At 44.0% G+C, this 19,862-nt stretch overlaps 1 protein-coding gene across 2 annotated transcripts in view; it reads right to left on the bottom strand.

The window, feature by feature from the left end:
- CACNA2D1 (calcium voltage-gated channel auxiliary subunit alpha2delta 1) overlaps positions 1-19,862 on the bottom strand; it is a 1,701,483-nt gene that overhangs the window by 212,679 nt on the left and 1,468,942 nt on the right. For both annotated transcript variants that reach the window (XM_086919803.1, XM_086919796.1), the window contains one exon: positions 7,514-7,585. In XM_086919803.1, the coding sequence (XP_086775929.1) occupies positions 7,514-7,585 (72 nt within the window). The remainder of the gene's footprint in view (positions 1-7,513; positions 7,586-19,862) is intronic.

Raw genomic sequence — 19,862 nt, 5'->3', positions numbered from 1 at the left:
CTGATTGTTGTTCCTTACTTTAGTATCGCACATCAAATATTAGTTGATGCAATTATCCTACATAGCATCGACTATTGTAATAGCATTCATGTGGGGACCTTATTGTAGAACTGAAAGTCTTCCATGAATCATCAGGCCCTTGAAGCAAATGTAGCCAATTCTAAAATCTATGAAGTGCACATCAACCAATAGCAAAATGAAGTAAGGGGTGTTATTATTTATGTTCAAGGTTTACTGGATTCATGTCTTCACTCGATAATTTACTGTGTGATCTCTGAATAGCTCTTTATACTTAAGTGTAACTTAGATGGACCAAAAACCACTCCTGATTTAACATTACAAATCCCCATTCATGCAATCTGAATACAAGGAATTTTAGAATTGTAAATTGCTCTTATGCGAGTATCACAGCTTTTTCTTTGTTGTAAACTCAGGGTTAGGATATAAATAAGGATATATTAGAGGAGCTGGGGTCACCATCCCAAACATCCACAAAGTCATTAGTTTATTGGGTATTCAAAACTATTACTAATGTAGTTTTTCATGCCATTTATATAATTTAAGCTACTCCAATGAAAGACTGAAACATATACGTAAAAGAGTGAACATAAAAGCTATCAAACAAGCATAATGTTTCAGTAAACTACGGGGAAAAGTTGTCTCCACAATTATAGGTCATTTTCAATTGACAAAATTAAAAACAATGGTGAAAAATGTCATAATTAAATAATTATTCCCAGAAATCTAACTTTGCATAAATTCCCAGGACTTCTTATGGAGATCTTTGTGAATCATGGCGAGTCAGAAATATAACCCATGACAAAGATATCTCTGGTATTTTCTAGGGGGTTCGTTGAATCAGCCCTTCGATTCAAAATTACATGTTCAATGTTAAAATATGCCCATTTTGCAGTAAGATGTACATTAGCATGTCCTACTACTGTAAAGGCATAATTAAGGAAACTTAGCTGTTAGACCTGTCATGCTTAGGGTGGTATTCCCCCAACCTTTTTGCCTATTTACCTCCAATTTGTGCTGAATTTCGTTAAAGTTGGCCTTAGGAGTCTATTCTTTACCACTGCTAGCCAGTGCTAAAGTGCTTGTGCTCACTCACCTAAAAAATGGTTTAATTAGCATACACATAATTGGCTAATCAAATTTATTTATAAGTCTCTTGCAGAGTTGTATACCCAGCGCATGTGATTAAATGCCACAAGTGGGCTTGCAGCACTTATTGTACCACCCACATAAGAAGCCCTCCAAACATGTCCAAGTCCTGTCATTGCAGCCATAATGCAGAGTCACACTCTTATGTCAACTTTACATTTTAACACCCTTTCTAAAGCCTTTAATTCACCTTTTATTGCATATAAGTCAACCCTAAGGTAGGCCTTAGGTAACCCATACGGCAGGATCCAGTGTAATTAAAAGGATGGACATGTACTTTTAAGTTTTACATGTCCTGTAGTGAAAAACTCCTAAATAGGTTTTTCACTAATGGGAGGCCTCCTCTCCCTTAGGATAAGATTGGAGCAGTCTTATTACATTCAATAAGCTGTAATTCCTAATTGGGAGCAGGTAGATATCTCACGTTTTGTACCTATGACAATGGAATGACAACCCCTATTTAATCGTAAAGTCACATTTTTCATTACATTTTTTTTAAATGCCACTTTTAGACATATGGCTTTTTCCTGCCCTTTTGTACCTATAGCCTGTTCAGTGTCACATGACTGGGTGTAGCTGACAGTTAGACTTTCTGAATTTCTCCTAGACAGTAACACAATAGAGGGATTAAGTGTGCCTGAAAAGGCGATCTGGTTGCAGCATGGGGGCGGCAGTGCTGAGCCCAGCTCCACTTACAACTGAATAACCTGTGCTCTCCCTTCACACAAAAGGCCTAAGGATACTACATTGTCGCTTCAGCCAGCTTGGAGCCAGGGCAGGGAAGGAAGGGAATTCCATGCACTTCAAGGGTCCTGTCTAAAAGCTTCTCCCAGCTTTGAGAACCAGGGTACCAGGGTATAAATGAAGGACCAAAGACACTAACCCTTCAGTTCACTTTATAACCTGTGAATGCTCTGCCAGGAAGAAGGACTGCGGTGCTGCTACAAGGACTGCCACTTTGTTGGACTGCTGCTCTGAAGAAACTGCTGCGCTTCTCTGCTGCCCCTCTGCCCTCTTGTCTGGGTTGAAAGTACTAGACCTGCATCTCTTGCACCCAGAACGCAGAGTGACTCCAAAGGCTAGTTAGCTGGCCTCCTGATTTGAAGCCTCAGAGATATAACATTCTTGAATCTGTACCTGGACTCTGCTATCAGTGAGTCTATACTGCCAAGTGGTGTCACCCCAGTCCTGGACCCTTGGACGTTGGCTTAAAGTTCTCTGCCAGCCTCTGTAGATCCTGCAGAATCGATTCATCTCCTCAGTTGTGCAGCACAAATGAGAGTGGGACTGACGCATCACCACTGCTGCATGGATGAAATGTTTCATAAAGACCCACATCGCACTGCAGCGCTTCAGAACGCTGCTTCGCCCTAACTGCATGGCGCATTCTTAGCGCAGCAAAACACACAAGATGATGGATGGAATGTTGCACAATGGCAAAACCTTCACCCCAGTCACAGATCTGGTTTTAATCCATCGTTATTTTGCACGCAACCCCAGTTCAGACATGGCCATATGCAAATACGTCTTGACCCTGTGCCTCATGGGAACAGACCAGTCCGAACTGCCAAACCAGTTTTGGGTTATCAGCCGTCATCAGCCAGGATAGCTTGACTCCAGTGGCATAGTGAGCACGGGACCCACGTCTGGGCATACCTTTCCCTCATACGGTGAACAGCAAAACACACAAGACGATGGACGGAATGTTGCACAATGGCAAAACATTCACCCCCAGTCACAGATCTGGGTTTCATCCATCGTTATTTTGCTCACCACGCCATACCAGTTCAGACATGTCTAGAACGCCTCCGCACGACTCATCCTGGACATCCCATGACACAACCACATCTCCGGCCACCTGAAAGACCTGCACTGGCTCCCCGTCAACAAGAGAATCACGTTCAGGCTCCTCACCCATGCACACAAGGCTCTCCACGACCTGGGCCCAAAGTACCTCAACGACCGCCTGACCTTCTACATGCCCTCCCGCCAACTACGATCGACCAGCCACGCCCTCGCCTCCGTACCACGCATCCGCCGAACCACCGACGGAGGAAGATCCTTCTCCTACCTGGCAGCCAAGACTCAGAACTCCCTCCCTATCCACCTTCGGCTGACCCAGGACCACCTCTCCTTCAGGAAGCAGCTCAAGACCTGGCTGTTCGAGCAGTGACGGACCCCTCCCCCCAGTGCCTTGAGACCCTCCCGGGTGAGTAGCGCGCTTTACAAATGCCTTGATTGATTGATTGATTGATATATGCAAATCAGTCTTGACCCTGTGCCTCATGGGAAGAGTCCAGACCGAACTGCCAAGCCATGTCTTACCTGGACCGGAATCAAGCATCCTAGGAACGGTTTATGGCTATCAGCAGTCATCAGCCAGGATAGCTTGACTCCAGTGGCATAGTGAGCACGGGACCCACGTCTGGGCATACCATTCCCAGATAGGGTGAACAGCAAAACAAACAAGATGATGGACGGAATGTTGCACAATGGCAAAACATTCACCCCCAGTCACAGATCTGGGTTTAATCCATTGTTATTTTGCTCACCACGCCACCCAGTTCAGACATGGCCATATGCGAATCAGTCTTGACCCTGTGCCTCATGGGAACAGTCCAGCCAGAACTGCCAAGCCATGTCTTCCCTTGACCGGAATCAAGCATCCTAGGACTGTTTTCTCGCTATCAGCTGTCATCAGCCAGGATAGCTTGACTCCAGTGGCGTACTGAGCATGGGACCCACGGCTGGACATACCCTTCCCACATAGGGTGAACAACAAAACACACAAGATGATGGACGGACTGTTGCACAATGACAAAACAGGGCAGGCCTTAGCTTCTCTCAATGACAACAGCTTTTTGGAACCAATGCATTACCCCGCCTGCGCACTGCATTCTCGACATTGGACTTCGCATCGGAAGCCCCTTTGACAGGATCCTCGATGTTAATGCAACAAGACCTCGCACCTCAGCCTTGCCACATGTCGGAATCAACGCATCGCATCGGCAGCGTGATGTTTCTTTGACGCTGATCCACGGAAAGCTCCGCAAATGCGCTCTATCAGAGTCAATCTAAACTTGTGAATTTGTCTTGGTCCAGCATGACCATATTTCCACAGTTGCCACTTAACATCTTTAAAAATCGATATCTCCGTGTTAGACCTGGGATCCTTAGTGTGGGTTCCCTGACTTTTGCCTTCTGACCCCTGGTTTGCGGACTTAAATTTTGCTCGCTTTAGGATTCTGGTCACGTTACCACTGCAAACCAGTGCTAAAGGTCATATGCTCTCTCCCTCTAAAAATTATAAAATTGGCTGATCCACAATTGGCAAATTTAATTGAGACATATGTTCCTAGTAAATTGCACTATATGTGCCCACGGCCTGTAAGTTAAATGCTTGTAGTAGGACTGCAGCAATGACTGTGCTACCTACTCAGTAGCCCTTTAGGCATGGCTCAGGCCTGCCACTGCTGAGCATGTGTGAGCAATTTTAAACTGCTATTTCGACCTGACCAGTTAAGCTACTTGCCAGGCCTAAGCCTTCTATTTTATTACATATTAGTCATGCCTAAGGTAGGCCCTGGGTAGCTTGAAGAGCAATGTGAAGTGTATTTAAAAAGTAGGGCATGTACTTTAAAGTTTTACATGTCCTTGGAGTGAACTACTCTCAAATTCATTTTTCACTACTGCAGGGCCTATATTCTCCCATAGGTTAACATTGGAATTAGCTTAAACACCTTTTAAGTGTAATTTCCAATCGGGAACACATTACAATCTGGGGTTAGTGTTTCTGGATTCACAATTTAAAATCACAACTTATGGTGAAGTTGGATTTTAAATTGTAAGTCTGCAAAATGCTACAGTTAGAAATTGAAACCAGAATTATAAAATGTTGTAATAGAATTGAATACCGCATAATTGTTTCGCGCACTAGGTATTCCAGATCTCAATCTGGATTTTTGCTCTACTGTTAGAAATTTGGCACCATTCTGTGCCTCTGCCTGCCTCTGAATACATGTCTGGGTTGGGTGACAGCTGGGCTTTGTACATTCCCTCTAGACCGTCACACAAAGAGAGAAGGGCTGCAACATTTACATCCTGATTGCCCATCAACAGAGGAGGGGCTTTCCTGAGGTAGATTGGGAGGAGGAGCTGAAACTTGCAACGGAATAGGGTTGTGCCTGTTCCCACACAAAGAGCTGAATACCCCCAGTAGGGAGTCTGGAGCCAGGCCGGAAAGGCAGGGACCTTGTGTTCTTCAAAAGCCTGTTTGATGTATCCCTCAATTCAAAGGCATATTTGGGTATGAGTACTGGACCCCTGACAACACCAAATCTAAACTCTACTGGAATCAAGGACGTTCTGCCAGGAAGAAGAACTAGAGTGCTAAAGAAGGGACTGCCACTTTGGTATGTGTCTTGCTGTGTTAGCCTGCTGATTGTTATGCCACAGGAGGGACTGCCACTTTGCCACCTGCTCTGCTGTATTGGTCTGCTGCTTATTGCCTGGGAGTGAGAGGGATTGGGCCTGCTCTCTCCATCCTTGAACCCGATTGTTCAAGGCATTGCTGAATTGCCTCCTGTTTTCTGAAGTGTCTGGGTAACAAAATACTGATTGCCACTCTGCTGGTGGTGCTGGAGTCCTACACTTGCCTATGTGTCCCCTCCAGTTCTGCAGCTGTTTTACTGCAAAAAACGGTGCATTGGCCCAACTGTGTGAGAAAAACCAATAAATCGCCCTACAATACAGTGCCGATTTGACGATGATCCTGATCCCAACTGCAAGGTTCGATGATGATGCAGTTCTGATACTTCAACATCAACTGCAAGGTCCAATGACAATGCAGCACTAAATCTTTGCCACCTTCTGCAACTGTAGGGAACATTTTGACACATCGTTTGCTCAATGTCAGTGTTTTGCTCCATACAAGGTACTTTTTCAGCTAGCCCTACGTTGTTTCTGTAGCAGATCTGGCCTCCATCGTGGTCAGCCTGAACTTTGTATTTCTACCGGTCCCTTGTGAACTCAAGTAGTCTTTTGACCAGTAGTGACTTCTAAGCACTGTTTTCACATTTAGGGCCGGATTACAATGGTGGTCAGATAAGCGTCCGACCGCCATTGTCACGGGCAAGTGGCCAACTAATAATGAGGCGATGGTACCAACTATCCTTTTATTATAGGCAGTTGGAAAGTGCCTTTTTCTACTGTAGCTCACAGGAAAAGGGCCACAGCACAAGTCGCAGTAGTAAAAGGCACTTAGTCTACATGTAGCACCTGGCACACAGTGCATGGATGTGTGGGGGCATTGAATGTGCCCTCAGGCCACTTAGAAGTGGCCCAAGTAAGGCAGGGGCCCTGCTAGGAGCCCCCAAAATCCCTTCCTGGCTGCCTATCCATTGCAGTGGGACCGTCATGAAAAGGCAGTCAGAATGGGACATCCTAAGGGACATGGTAGGAATAGGAATCTGACCGCCATCACAATGGGATCCTTGATCCTGGTGTAGGTGGTGGTCTGTCTCCCAGACTTCTGCGGTCTGACCATCCGCATCGCAATGTGGCGGTCAGACCTATAGCCTGGATGTCGGTGAGACCGCCACCGACATCCAAATGAGGCCCTCAATCTTTTAAAATTCACATCTCGAGTTATATTAAATTGGTGTTTTGTCATTTTTTTCTTATTTTACTAAATACATAGTCTCTATTTTTCTAAACTGGTGTGGAATCGTTTTGTGGTCTTTTTACTATGTTAATGTAATTAAAGAGTGCCCAAATACTTTACACATTTCCTCTTAAGTTAAGCCTGACTGCTTTGTGCCAAGCTACCAGAGGGTGAGCACAGCTTAATTTAGGTTGTGTATCTGACTTACCCTGACTAGGATTGTGGTGCCTACATGCACAGGTGAATACCTCTGCCAAGAAGAGACCCAATTTCTAACACATCGGTTCTGCTAATTAGAATTGTGTCATTCCAATGCCAAATATTTTATTACAATTTGATCTGTTTTACAAAATGTGCTTGGCATTTTTCTTCTGTTGTGTTTTCACTTTATTACTGTTTGTGTGCTGCATAAATAATTTACACATTGCCTCCAAGTTAAACCTGACTGCTTCTGTGCCAAGCTACTCAGGGTTAAGCACAGGTTAATTTAGTGACTTTATGTGGCTCACCCTGCAAGGGATTGTGGCTGTTGCTTGACCAGGGCTAACACCCCAGTCAACTGATGACCCAATTTCTCACAATTGTGATATTACTTTTCCTAATGCCATGAACCTGATTTTTAAAACAGCAAATGCGGCTTAGATTATTCCACATTTAAACACAGTAAACAAGAATATGCCTCACCTCAACTTTATATTCATTCTCCAGCTCAGCATCAAGAAAATCTAAAGTGACTGGTTCCTGGGACTTAGGATTCTGCATCAGAAGAAAACAAATATTACAATTCACCAAATGTATAATTTTTCATAGAATAAAATATATTCTGAAAGAAAGCAAGTATGTCTTTCCAAAGGTGCACAAATTGCACCCAAACTATACTATTAAAGTTAAATACTTACCACTGTTATCACATTTCCAGACTAAAGAATGTGTGACTGTTCGTATGAACACATTTATTGGACTGATCTCAAATAGTGATTGGAAAATGGGCAACATACACGCAAACTGAAATAAAAAAATGTTAAAAGCCTTTGCAAATTGCCACCTGAAATTTCTTTAGTTTTATCTCAATCTTCTGTGATGCATCCAGAATAATACAGGAAGCCCAGCAGCAGACTATACCAATGCAATCTCATCCACCTGTTACTTTCATGTTAAAAGCTCTTCGAGTTGCTCTCTGATCAAGTCACTATACTTCAAGCATCTTCAAGTGGCCAACAATCACATGTAAGTGTCGTATGCTATTCACCAGTAAATCATTGCCAAAAAGCTGAAGAACGAAATCGCAAAGCAGCACAACAAGGGGGTATACAAACGATGACACCTTAAATACTGTGGGCCTCATTTATGAAAAGTGACGCATCGCTGCGTGAAAACAACGATGCGCCACTTTTCACTGCGCACTCCTTGCGACACCAATGATGCGTCATATTTAATGTATGACGCATCATGTCGCAAGGACTCACAGATACGTCAGTATTTCTGACATACCTATAAGGGCACGCATTGCTGTAGTGTGTCACAAAAGTGACGCAACTCCAGCAATGCGTCCTTTCACATGGGGAAAGCTGCTGTGAGGCAGGCGCAAGATTTTGACGCAACAGCATCCTAAAAGTGACGCAGTGAAATCTCATAGATTTCACTGTGTCACTATTACGAGGCTTTTTGCGGGGGAACGCCCCCTCTGCATACATTATACCTGACGCAGGTATAATGTGGCGCAGGGGTTTAAAAAGTGACGCATCTACCTAGATGCGTCACTTTTTAAATATGGCGCAATAAGGCGCATTTTTTACGCCGCTGGTGCGTCACAAAAAGTGACGCACCGGCGGCGCGAAACTGACGCAAGGCCTCATAAATAAGGGCCTGTATTTGGGATGACACTTATTTATCTGTTTATTTGACTTCTTCGATGGTAAATCCCGACTACAGCAGGAAAGAGAAAGGCCGGGGACAAACATCAAAATATGCAAGTCGATGAATAATATTAGACAAGTGGAACATTAAGAAAGTTCATATATCAGGCATTAGGTATGTCACTCATAATAATAGATGCAAAGGGCACCTGGCAAATGAGTAAAGAGAATTTCCCATAACGTCCTCATCTCACTTCCTCAAACTCCGGCTGTATTTGAAAGGAGGTGCCACCCTCGACCGACATTCCAACAGAGCGAACTTTCTTTTTATTGGTGAGCTCATTGAAAAGAACATTATAAACAATGGGCCTTGTTTCACTTTCTATGTACACATCCTAGACATTCTTTAAGAGTTTCCTCACTACAGGCCAGGTCGCACAGAGGCGTTTGTTTGTGTCGAGTCCTGGGCTGCAGATGTAGTTCACTCCTCTTAGGTCCTGGTGACGTCTCAGGTGGGGTAGGATGACACAATTCACAGCTCGTAGACTAACCCTCTGGGCTTGGTTTGTGAAGCAGTAGTTAACTCTGGCACTGTCAGTCAGTCAGTGAATACCTTGTTCGACTCAATCGAGCCATAAATGTTGCATCAGAAATAAATACAGTACAAAACACAATAGTAATGATAAAACTGCATAATTAAAAGCACAACAAAAAACATAATCAAGAGAGCAGTTGGTAAAATTATAAAATGCAGTACCTGTTGTGCGTCTTTAAAGCACTTAAAATATAATTCAACACAGAATAATAACTTCTGGGTTTCCCAGGTCGTACAGATAAGCCAGGTCCAGCTCATGAGATCTTCTATCTAATGCCTGTAACACTGGTCAGAGAAACTGCCTCCTCTGTGAGCCATAAAGAGTGCAAATTAGAATAAAGTGCTTAGTGCATTTGCACATTGGCGTGCATAACCATCACAGGGGCAAGGAGGGAGTGATGAAAACCAGATGCCTTGCACTGGGAAAGCTGCCAAAAATGGTATGGTTTGGAGGCAAAACTAACTGTAAATAAAGTGTGGGCTGTAAAAAAGATTGTCCGGGGTACTCTCCTGACTCAATGCCTCTATTCGCCATACTGGTCTGATTGGCGAATAGAGTAAAAAAAAATATTTAACTATACCGGGTGAGACACTGCTAAGGCTGCCTAGATTGAAAAAATATTGTGATTAGCAAAACTTGAACCACGGGATATCCCAAAACTGTCCAGAGACAGTCAGTTAGTACTGTTCTACAAACTTGGGCCTCGGATGTTTACCAAATTTTGAGCCAGAGTACCAGGGACTATAGTTTAACATGATGTTCCAAATTGCCCAACACAACTTTTTCATGGCACATAAATGCAGAAGTAGAATGTGACACAGGCCCAGCAGCATTCTTAAAAATGTGATTTCAATAGTTTGGAAAGAGTTGCTATTGGTATAACCCTAAACACCAGTGCCAAAGGAGGCAATCAATAAGCACTTGCTTTTAAAAACATACAGCAATTATTTTGCTGGCTTAATCTTTTAGCAAATCTAAAATCAGCATCAATCTATCTTTGAAACTGTAGAGCCCGTATATTCAATAAAACCTTCCAGTTAAAACCAACATCAACAGGTACTCCTAAATATGTGAAGTGGGGAATTGTTATAATTTCTGATCATCTAAGTAGGAATTTCCTAGTTCTAGCAAATTTTGGGCCACATTTCATTATGAAGGATATAGAGTGGCTTGTCCTAAGTCCCAAATTATCCATAAAGCTATTGAAGGCATCGAGTAAGGATTGAAGGCCATTGGCTGTTCTTGCTATAAGAAACGTTCATCTGTGTAAACTAATACAGGAACTTGACATGAGCTGACCTCCAGGATGTCTTTCTTCACACTGCACAAAGGGCCCTCAAGTCTGTTGTTAAATTCAAAAGAGAAAAGGTGCCAACACACAGCGGTGCCTTACCTCAACTGTAATGGGGGGCTTCTCAGTTAAATCCTCACCCCCTGCTGTACCGGACCTTGGTTATGTTGTGTGCATGAAGCAGAGTAATTATAGCACCTATCCCTAGCTGTGTCATGATTTACCATAGCTTAGATCGATCTACTGTGTCAAAGGTGCATAATGAGTCCATAAAGGCTTGACGGACACTGCCTTTTTTTAGCTTTTCTAAATTTTTGGAAAGTAGGGGTTTTGTTCAGATGTTGCTAAGGTGGGACGAAACTCAAATTTAATAGTCCAAGAACCCCATGGACTCTGCTGTCCAATTTTACAGTTTAGCCAGGATTACCTTACCCAGAACTTTTGTTGTCTCTAGCAGGGATCGAGCAATCATAGGGGGTTGGCTCTAGGTCCCCTTTTTAAAGATAGGGACAATATTAGCCTCCTGCAATGGTTTCACTAAAGGGCAGACATTGCACATCTAATAACATGATGAATGGTGCCCAAAATTGCAGAAGAGATCTGTAGAGATCAGGTGGGATTTTATCTGATCCCTGGGCCTTATCCGGGTGACTCCAGTCAATAGCTAAACCGAACTGACACCTCAATAGACCTGCTAAGAGCTATGGTAGCATTCAGATCACAGATATTTAAGAATCTAGAGCCATGCCATAGGACTGGGCACCTTGGCAAAAGATTTTGAGCAATGCCCCACCAAGTCTTTAGCTGGTAATATTGTCTCTACTCTTAGCATTTCTTCTCCCTACAAGTTGGGCGAGTGAACAACCGCCCAAACAGCTTGCTGCCCTTAGACCTTCCCTGGCTTCTCCCTTATTTAGGTCTTCCTTGTAATAATTGCTTCTTTATGCGCTTTTTGGCCGAAGCTAACCCTGCCTGATCTTGCGGGTGTTTTTCAAGGGCACCTTTTAGGGATTTGTGGGCTTTGAAAAAGGCGCTATTAAACCATCCAGGGCTGTTACTTATCTTAATGCCACTTTTAGTTGATCTTGCAGGGATATAGCTATTTTCAGAGGAGTGGGCCTATATAGCTTCTGCTGGGTTCACAACATCCTGCAAAGCCATAGCAATTTGGGGTTGGTTATTTACAAAAGATCATAAAAGAAAACATCCTTGTCCATTTTCTCCAACATTACATTTACGCCCTTATTTTTACTGAATTCTACTCTATATTGGAGAGCATCCTGGGTATTGCTGTTCAGGTCAATTTTAAATACCATAGTTAGAGGATTGTGTTCCCTTACACAGCTGGTAAAAACTTTACAACATTTTAAAGCTGGACAGTTCCCTAGAAATTAGCATGTGATCATTGATGGAACTTGTACCCTGTCTCACAAACGTTGATGTCTGCCTAAGATCTATATTACCAAAATCATGAGCAAAAATCAAGTTATTATCACACTGTTCTGTGAGTCATCCCTAAATACAGTATGTCACATGATGCCATAACATCAGGATTGCTTTATTAGATGTTACAAACTCCCATCCAGGTAATTAATAGTTCTTTCTCATGATCGTTAAACCATCTGTGTAAAGATTCCTCTAACACATCCACCTCCTCAGTCACAGCTGAATCAAATAAGTAATTATAAAAACTTACCAATAACAAATCAAATAGTTGCTACAAGGTAATTAAAAGTATATGATAGTACAGTGCAATAGATACTGCCCGTGCTCTAACATCCACCAACGTTGCTGATATAAAGGTAGCCAAGCCACCTTTACAATGTCCTGACTTTGAGTGAAAGGCTGGGACGTGATAGGTAACATAACCATCTATGATCTAAAAGTCAGTACCCTTGGCATCAAATGATTAAATGATGTTCAACCAGCCTTGACCAATAGGGATTCCTTAGCTTGGGGTGAAATATGACCATGTATCATGAAATTTTACTCCAGGTCTTTTCCTTAATGGCTGTGGCATTGGTCAGGCATTGGGTGAAAAGGGGAGAATTGCAAGTTCACTGGACTCCTCCATACTTTTGGCACCTTGTAAGTTATTCCAATGATGACAGTGTATTACATTTTTAAAGGGGGCTAGGCTGCTTTGTGGGTCGTTACCGCAGAATTAGTAGGACCGTTTGTGGGACCAAGCTGTGTAGCTATATTGTTGGTACCGTATGGTTGAAAGAATTTTAGGCCAGAAAAAAGCCAAGTGGTTGGGCTCTTATACCCTCTGATAGTTGTTTTGAAGAGGCAGTATAACAAAGCTCACACAAGGTCCATTCTCCTAAAATGTATACTACATAATCGCCCTATGAGCAGTAGCGGCCCGTGGTGGGAGTGCTGCCAGGCACTGACGTGGGGCGGGGGAGGGGCAGGGTGGGAGGTAGTAAACTCCGGAATACGGGCGCATAGAGGTAAGTACACCAACAAATAAATAAAACAAATTTTGTTGCACACGCTGCATCTCCAAATCTACCAACAAATTAATAAAAACGTGTTCTTCATAGAATGTCTGATTGACCCCAAACATGTAATGCCGAGTATGATGAAGGCATAAACAGACAAATGGGATTACTTGTTACTGGGCTAGTCATTCTAAAGTGTGTTAAACTCTTATAGATGTTTGGACAAATCATCTCTCACTAGCTAAAGAACAATATGCACGAAAGTAGGTCAGGGATGTGGTAGATCTGGCATCTTTGCCATGTATTTCCCCTGCCTTTTGCTTCTGATCTCCTGTTTATGAGTGAGAACTGCATTTTGTTTTTGCTTGTGCACTTTCCAGCTACTGTTCAGTGCTAAAGTGCAAGTGCATCCTGTGTAAATTGCAATTATGATTGATGATCCATGATTGGCATATATGAATTACTGGCAGGTTCCTAGTAAAGTGCACTGCGTGTGCCCAGGGCCTGTAAATCAAATGCTACTAGTGGGCATGCAACACTGATTGTATCACTCACATGAGTAGCCCTGCAGACTTGTCTCAGGTCTGCCACTACAGTGTTTGTAAGTGCATCTTTGCCTTTCCGTTTTTCTACATGTAAAGCATAGCTAAGATAGACCCAAGGTAGCCCCATGGGTAGGGTGCAGTGTATGTGAGATGTAGAACATGTAATAGTGTGTTTTACATGTCATGATAGTGAGATACTGCCAATTTCATTTTTCAATATTGCAAGGACTATCTCTCCAGTAGGTTATCAGTGGAGCTGCCTTGTAACCCCTTAAAAGTGTAGCTATCAATTGGGAAGAGATAGAGATTTGGAGTTTGGGGTTCCAGAATTCACAATTAAAAACACATCTTGTAGTGAAGCTGTGTTGGACTTGGCCCTTTTTGCAGGGTCATCCCAGAACCATTTGCCTTCCTCCTGTGTTTTTTTCTTACCTGTTGTCGGTGGTTTTATGACTCTGGGCACTTTACCATTGTTGATCAGTGCTAACGTGCATGTGCTCTTTCTGGTACACCTGGTAAGATTGGTCTAAACCTGTTTGGTATATTTAATTTACCTGTAAGTCCCTTGTACAGTGGTATCCAATATACCCAGGGCCTGTAAATTAAATGCTACTAGTGGGCTTGCAGTGCTGCTTGCGCTACCCACGGAAGTAGACTTTCAAACCTGTCTCAGACCTCTGCCACAGCAGGGCCTGTGAGCAAAGTTTACTGCCGTAGTGACATAGCATGGTAAAGTGGTTGCCACATCTGCAACTCCTGTGTAGGTAGAAGGTAGGACATGTGTCTTAACTGTGTTGCATGTCCTGGTAATGAAAAACAGCCAATTTAGTTTCTCACTGCTGTGAGGCTGCCCTCTCATAGGGTTGCAATGGGGATCCCTGATATCTGCTTCAATGGTAATTCCTGACATGAGAGGGGTAGCGTTGCCATGTTTGGTATGTTTGGAATAGTAGTAATAAATCCTTCTTATTGATGAAAGCAGATTTATTATTACTATTTTAGAAATACAACTTTCAGTAGTGGACAATTCTGTGTGCTTATGAGTCTCCGGGCCCTGCTTAGATGTGTATTGACCATCTGGTTTTGAATGACAGGAGAGAGGGGATGTGCATTCACTCTAGACAATCACAATGGGGGTTGAGGTGTTCCCTATCTTTCCTGGGTGACTCAGAGCTAGGCTGACTATGACTCCATGAAAATGAGAAGACACTGTGTGGGCTGCACCTGGCCAGAGGACTTCCAGGAGGAACCGCCATTGGACTGGACAGTTGGAAGTGCTAACCTGCCACCTCTTGGGCCATGGGAAGGATTATCACTTTTCCTAGAGAACCCTTGTTCTGGCCTACCTGTGTGCACCTTGTTAGTGTGCCCCAGTGATCTCCTGGGAGGGCTGCTTAGACCCCTGGTGGAGGCCAGTAGAGTGCTGGTGAGTATTTCATGTTCCCTTGATTTGTCTCCATGGGGGAGACAGGCTGAGTGCTTTACTTTTCCCTTTTACGGGTGCCACAGAGAAGTGATTCATCCTTAGATTAACTGAAAACATTTATGTGCTTTATGATGAGGGAAGATTACCCAGTGCAGTTACTGGGCTGAAAGCCGTGTTTGGGGCCTCTTATGCGCTGTACTGCGTTGTGATTTCCTCCCTGGCAGCCATTTTTGGAAGGTCCCAGCGCCTCTCTACTCTTTGCCAGCCTTGTCATGCCCGCCGCTGGGGGGGGGGGGGGAACAGTGACTGGCACGGTGGCGAAGGGAGCCCGGGCAGACCGTGCACAAAAGCGGAGGAGCTCCGTTGGCAACCCACTGGGAAGCGAGCCGGCGAAGAGGCCACACCCGCCCCTCGCTCTTGGGACAACGAGAGTAGGAGGGAGCAGATGCAATGGAGACCTCACTCTGTGTCCAGCTGCAGGCAAAGGAAGCTGCAAGGATCATGCTGAATGAAGGTGTGGCCGCTCTCAAGAGCAGAAGAGTCACCTGCATTGCCAGGCAACCAAGATAGACACCAATGGCTGGGGACACGTCCGATTTGACCAAAGTGGCAACGCACGGCCGAGAGATGCCACACTGCCTGGAAGAAGATGAGTGCCTGTGGGACTAGCGTGTCCCTGTCCTGAGCGTGCTGCCTGGGTGAGGCAGCCGGGCGCCAATCGAGGTCTCAGGCATGCTCCCTGTAGAAAGTGGGCTGAGGCAGCTGCTGGCTTGTTGAAAAACAGGAGAGGTATCCCAACCCCCCAGAGGAGAGGGAGTACTTATGTGGAGGGCATTGTGCTCGTGTGTCATCCAGCAGCATTCTTGAGTGAGATATGGGCCGGTGGCCCAAACACACATATCAGCACCCATGCACCAGGACCTTGTGCTCAGTGGCGCAGTGCTAACCTCAAGCTGGGGACCTTTGCAGGACCTTTGTATTATGTGCAGGGGAAATACCTTTACGACATTCAGCAATTCCGCCCGTTCAGTTATGGGTGTTGGCACCCCATTACTGAGTATACTTGCCTAGGTGACACAGCTATGGTGATAAAATGGATTTTACCTCCAGTGGCAAAATACCTGTGTCAGTTTCAGGAACTGCACATTATGTGTAGTAACGTTGTGGTTATGATGCTTTATTGGACGACATAGATTGCTACAATTGCCTGGTGGCCAAGTCTGTTCGGATGCCTGTATTGTTATGACAGTTGCACTGATGCAAAGTGATTTATGATCTGTGGGATTCCATGACAAGTGCCAAGTGGCACAGTGGTTTATGTGATTGTGGTCTAATGTGCTTTATGAACAATATAAAGGATATCTTTTTATATTACCTTTTGTGGAGTCTCTTTTTGTGGTGTACCTTGTGTGTCACTGTTGTGTGGGTGTGTTGTGCAAACGCTTTACACATTATCTCTGGGATAAACCTCACTGCTCTACCAAGCTACCAAGGGGGTGAGCAGGGGTTATCTTGGGTGTGTAACTCCTTTACCCTAACTAGAGTGGTGGGTTCTGCCTGGGTAAGGTGTATCCCCTAGCCAAACAGAAACCCCATTTCTAACAAGTTGTTTTTTAATTGCGTGCTTGAAAATTGAACTTTTAAAAAATGAGAAATTTCTTGTTTTACCATTCTATGCCTCCGCCTGCCTATGTAATCGTCTGGTTTAGACTAACAGTTGGGTTGTTTGTACATTCACTTTAGACAGTCAGACAAAGAGAGATGAGATGTGCCCTGCATATCCTGATGTTCGATCACCAGGCTGATGGGTCTTCCTGAGCTAGAGTGGGTGGAGGAGTTGGCACTGTCACCTGACTAGGGCTGTGCCTGTGCTCACAAAAAGCTGTCCCCCGCCTGTAGTGGGTTTGGAGTCATGTCAGGGAAAGGCAGGGTCTTGTGCACTACAAAGGCTTTCCTTTAAAGTTTGCATGCTTCAAGGACATGAACTGGTCTAAGCAGTGGAGCTGTGAAACCATTACCTTCAGAACATTTCTGGACTAAGAAGACATTCTGCCAAGAAGAAGAGACGGAGAAGCTGTAGGCGGGGATCTGCCACTCTACTTCTTGCTGTGTTATGTTAGCCTACAACTTGCTGCTTCTGTCTTAGAGAGTAAAAGGACTAGACTTTGTTTTCATCATCCTGCTTATCAAGCTTCTCCAAGGGCTTGTGTGTGCTTGCCTCCTTTAAAGAAGTCTCATGGCCATCAGAAGGTTTTAACTGCAGGCCCTCAACTCCTCTGCTGGGAATTCTGACCTGCCAAGAGATGCCAATTTAGGTTCTGGGCTGGAATAAGGAACCGACGCATCACCTTCCCTGGCAGTAAGGAACCAACACATCACCTCCCCTGGGAATAAGGAACCAATGCATCATTTTTTTTTTGGCACCTCACCTCCTCTGCACTTGTTTTGATCTTTGAATTTTGATGCACCCCAGCTACTATGTCCTAAAAGTGATGCATCCAGAGTTTTCTATGACTGAAATATTTTAAACCTGTTAACAAGTGATATCTTTGCTCATCTATGTTGGATTATTGTCATTTTGGTCTCGTTTTACTTAGCTGAAGATTGGTCGTTTTTTAAAACTGGGTGTGGTGCCCATTTGTCGTGCTTTCACTGTGTTAATGTATGTTTATTTACAAAATTCTCTACACATTGCCTCTGACACAGGGGGGACTGCTCATGCCAAGCCACCCAGGGTGAGCAGGGGTTATCTTAGATGTGTAAATAACTCCCTTGCCTAGACCAGAAGGAAGATTTCCCACTTGGACAGGGTGAAAGCCGCAGCCAGCTAGAGACCCCACATTTCTAACAGGTTGTGTCAGAAATAGTAATTAACTAACTGAAGGCTCATTCTGTGGAAGTCAGGCTTATGCAACATTTTGTTGCAGGTCTGCTACAACAGCGCATGTTTTGCATTGCTAATAATATATTAAAGGTTAATTGGTGTCTGGCTCAGATTTGTGTTTGTGTAAATAACTTCAAGGAGAAAACAGCCAATTAAATTGTTTCAATAATCATAAAAACATCTGAGATATTAGCAACACTATTGCAGCGTTACAAAAACATGTGTACGGTACCTGGTTTCATCAGATTACTCCTATGTTTAATAACCATATGCAATGAAGACAATTTATTACATAACTAATTGATTATTTTAAAATATATTTTTTTATCTCTGCCACTGGCCATGGCATGGTTTAGTATGGTAACCATTGTGTGAACCAATCAATATTGGTGGTACATTTTATTAATGCATCATAGAAACTGAAATGAGAGTTCCTGAAGATTGTTTACATGTTATATTATTATATGGATGACGTATGAGCTAGGATTTTAACGAGATTGAGTGGTGCTTAATTTGTAAATGTGTAAGTACCAGGACATAAAGCTTTGCCCAGATTCGCCATTAGACACTCCCTGCCTCTTTTATATTTCACTCTTTCAGGTTCTTTTTAGTTCTTGCTTTCTTATCACTGCTTTCTGTCTTTGTCCTTCTCTCCTTCATTTGTAGTTTCCTCTGTCTTTCTCTGGGTCAAAATCCGGTCAAGAAAAATAAGTGTTAATCTTCAAAAATAAATTCCGGTGGGCCCACCTTCACCCACCAGTTTAAATTAAGCACTGAGCTGGAGTCACGCTGGGAGGCCTGTGAGATAATCTGGAGACCAACCAGGTGATACGTTTCCAACTGACTGGAAGTTCCAAAGGATCCATGTATTTTCAGGTCATGTAAATACTTTATTGGCAAAACGAAAGGAGACAGTCAGTGATGTAGGCAGGCTGCCAGCCTATTGCAAAAGCATGGGGAAAAGGCCCTCCTTCCCACCTGTAAAGTAGTAAAAGACAGCCAGTCACTCTATGGATGGAGTCGGCCCCTCAGATCGGGGACCCCCCTGAGCAGGGCGCCTTTGTGGATAGTGCAGGCCAGTGGGACCCTCTGCGCCCCAAAAATGAATGCATTCGGGTGCCCACTCAGGGCATGGGGCCATTTTGCTTGATTGAATAGGGCCCCAGGCATCCTTGCTACGCCACACGTGACACCACTTACAGCTCCTCACATGGCGACAATTCGAAGCAGATGCTTGATCTCTCCACACTGAAAGCATGGTAAACATTTTTCGTCCACTTCCCATCACCACACTCACGGTTAAATAATTCCCTCGCCACAGATTTGCTCTTTCAGGCGTCCCTGCTAATATGCTATCCTATTTGGCACAAAACTCAAACCCTCAGTTATTTCCACAAGCCCCAATGTTAATTTTTATAGCTGCAAAGCGGAAATTCAGGCTGTGGGTCTGATAGCTAAAGACAAGAACAAGCTGTCACAGAGCTGAAAGTCGCCAGTGCAAGGGTCTTCTGAAGTAATCTGCACAAGCGGAGGAGGAAGGAGCTCCGGGTTTGCCAGGCAGGCGTGCGTGTCGGATTTCTATTTGAGAGCATTAGGCAGGCCACTCTTGGGGATAGGAAGGCGCGGCGTGTCTGCCGAGCGCGAGACTAAACGAGCCTGCGCATCTCAATGCAGCACGTTTAAATGCAGGAGTCACACGCCGAGGAGGAACGTGTCACTCTCCTTGTTCATTCTGATTACATTTGTAGACAGAGGTATTGAACTAAGATGGAGTCCACACTCATTTGTCAAGGAGACGGGCCTGTCTTCCCACACAGATAGTTTTATAACGTGAACAAAATAAATCAGCAGAACTTTTGGCCAATTGCTTCAATTGTTCTATAACTTTGTTACAGTAAGACATTTCTGCGCCAGTTTTTTTTAACACTGTTTTACATGGTAAGGATTACGTTTTATTAGCTGAACATAAAACAGACATCCCGGATTAA

Source organism: Lissotriton vulgaris, chromosome 1_1 (assembly GCF_964263255.1).
Source record: "Lissotriton vulgaris chromosome 1_1, aLisVul1.2, whole genome shotgun sequence".
NCBI classification, from domain to species: domain Eukaryota; kingdom Metazoa; phylum Chordata; class Amphibia; order Caudata; family Salamandridae; genus Lissotriton; species Lissotriton vulgaris.
The sequence above is the reverse complement of the archived record's forward strand: the minus strand, read 5'-3'. Positions and strand labels throughout refer to the sequence as shown.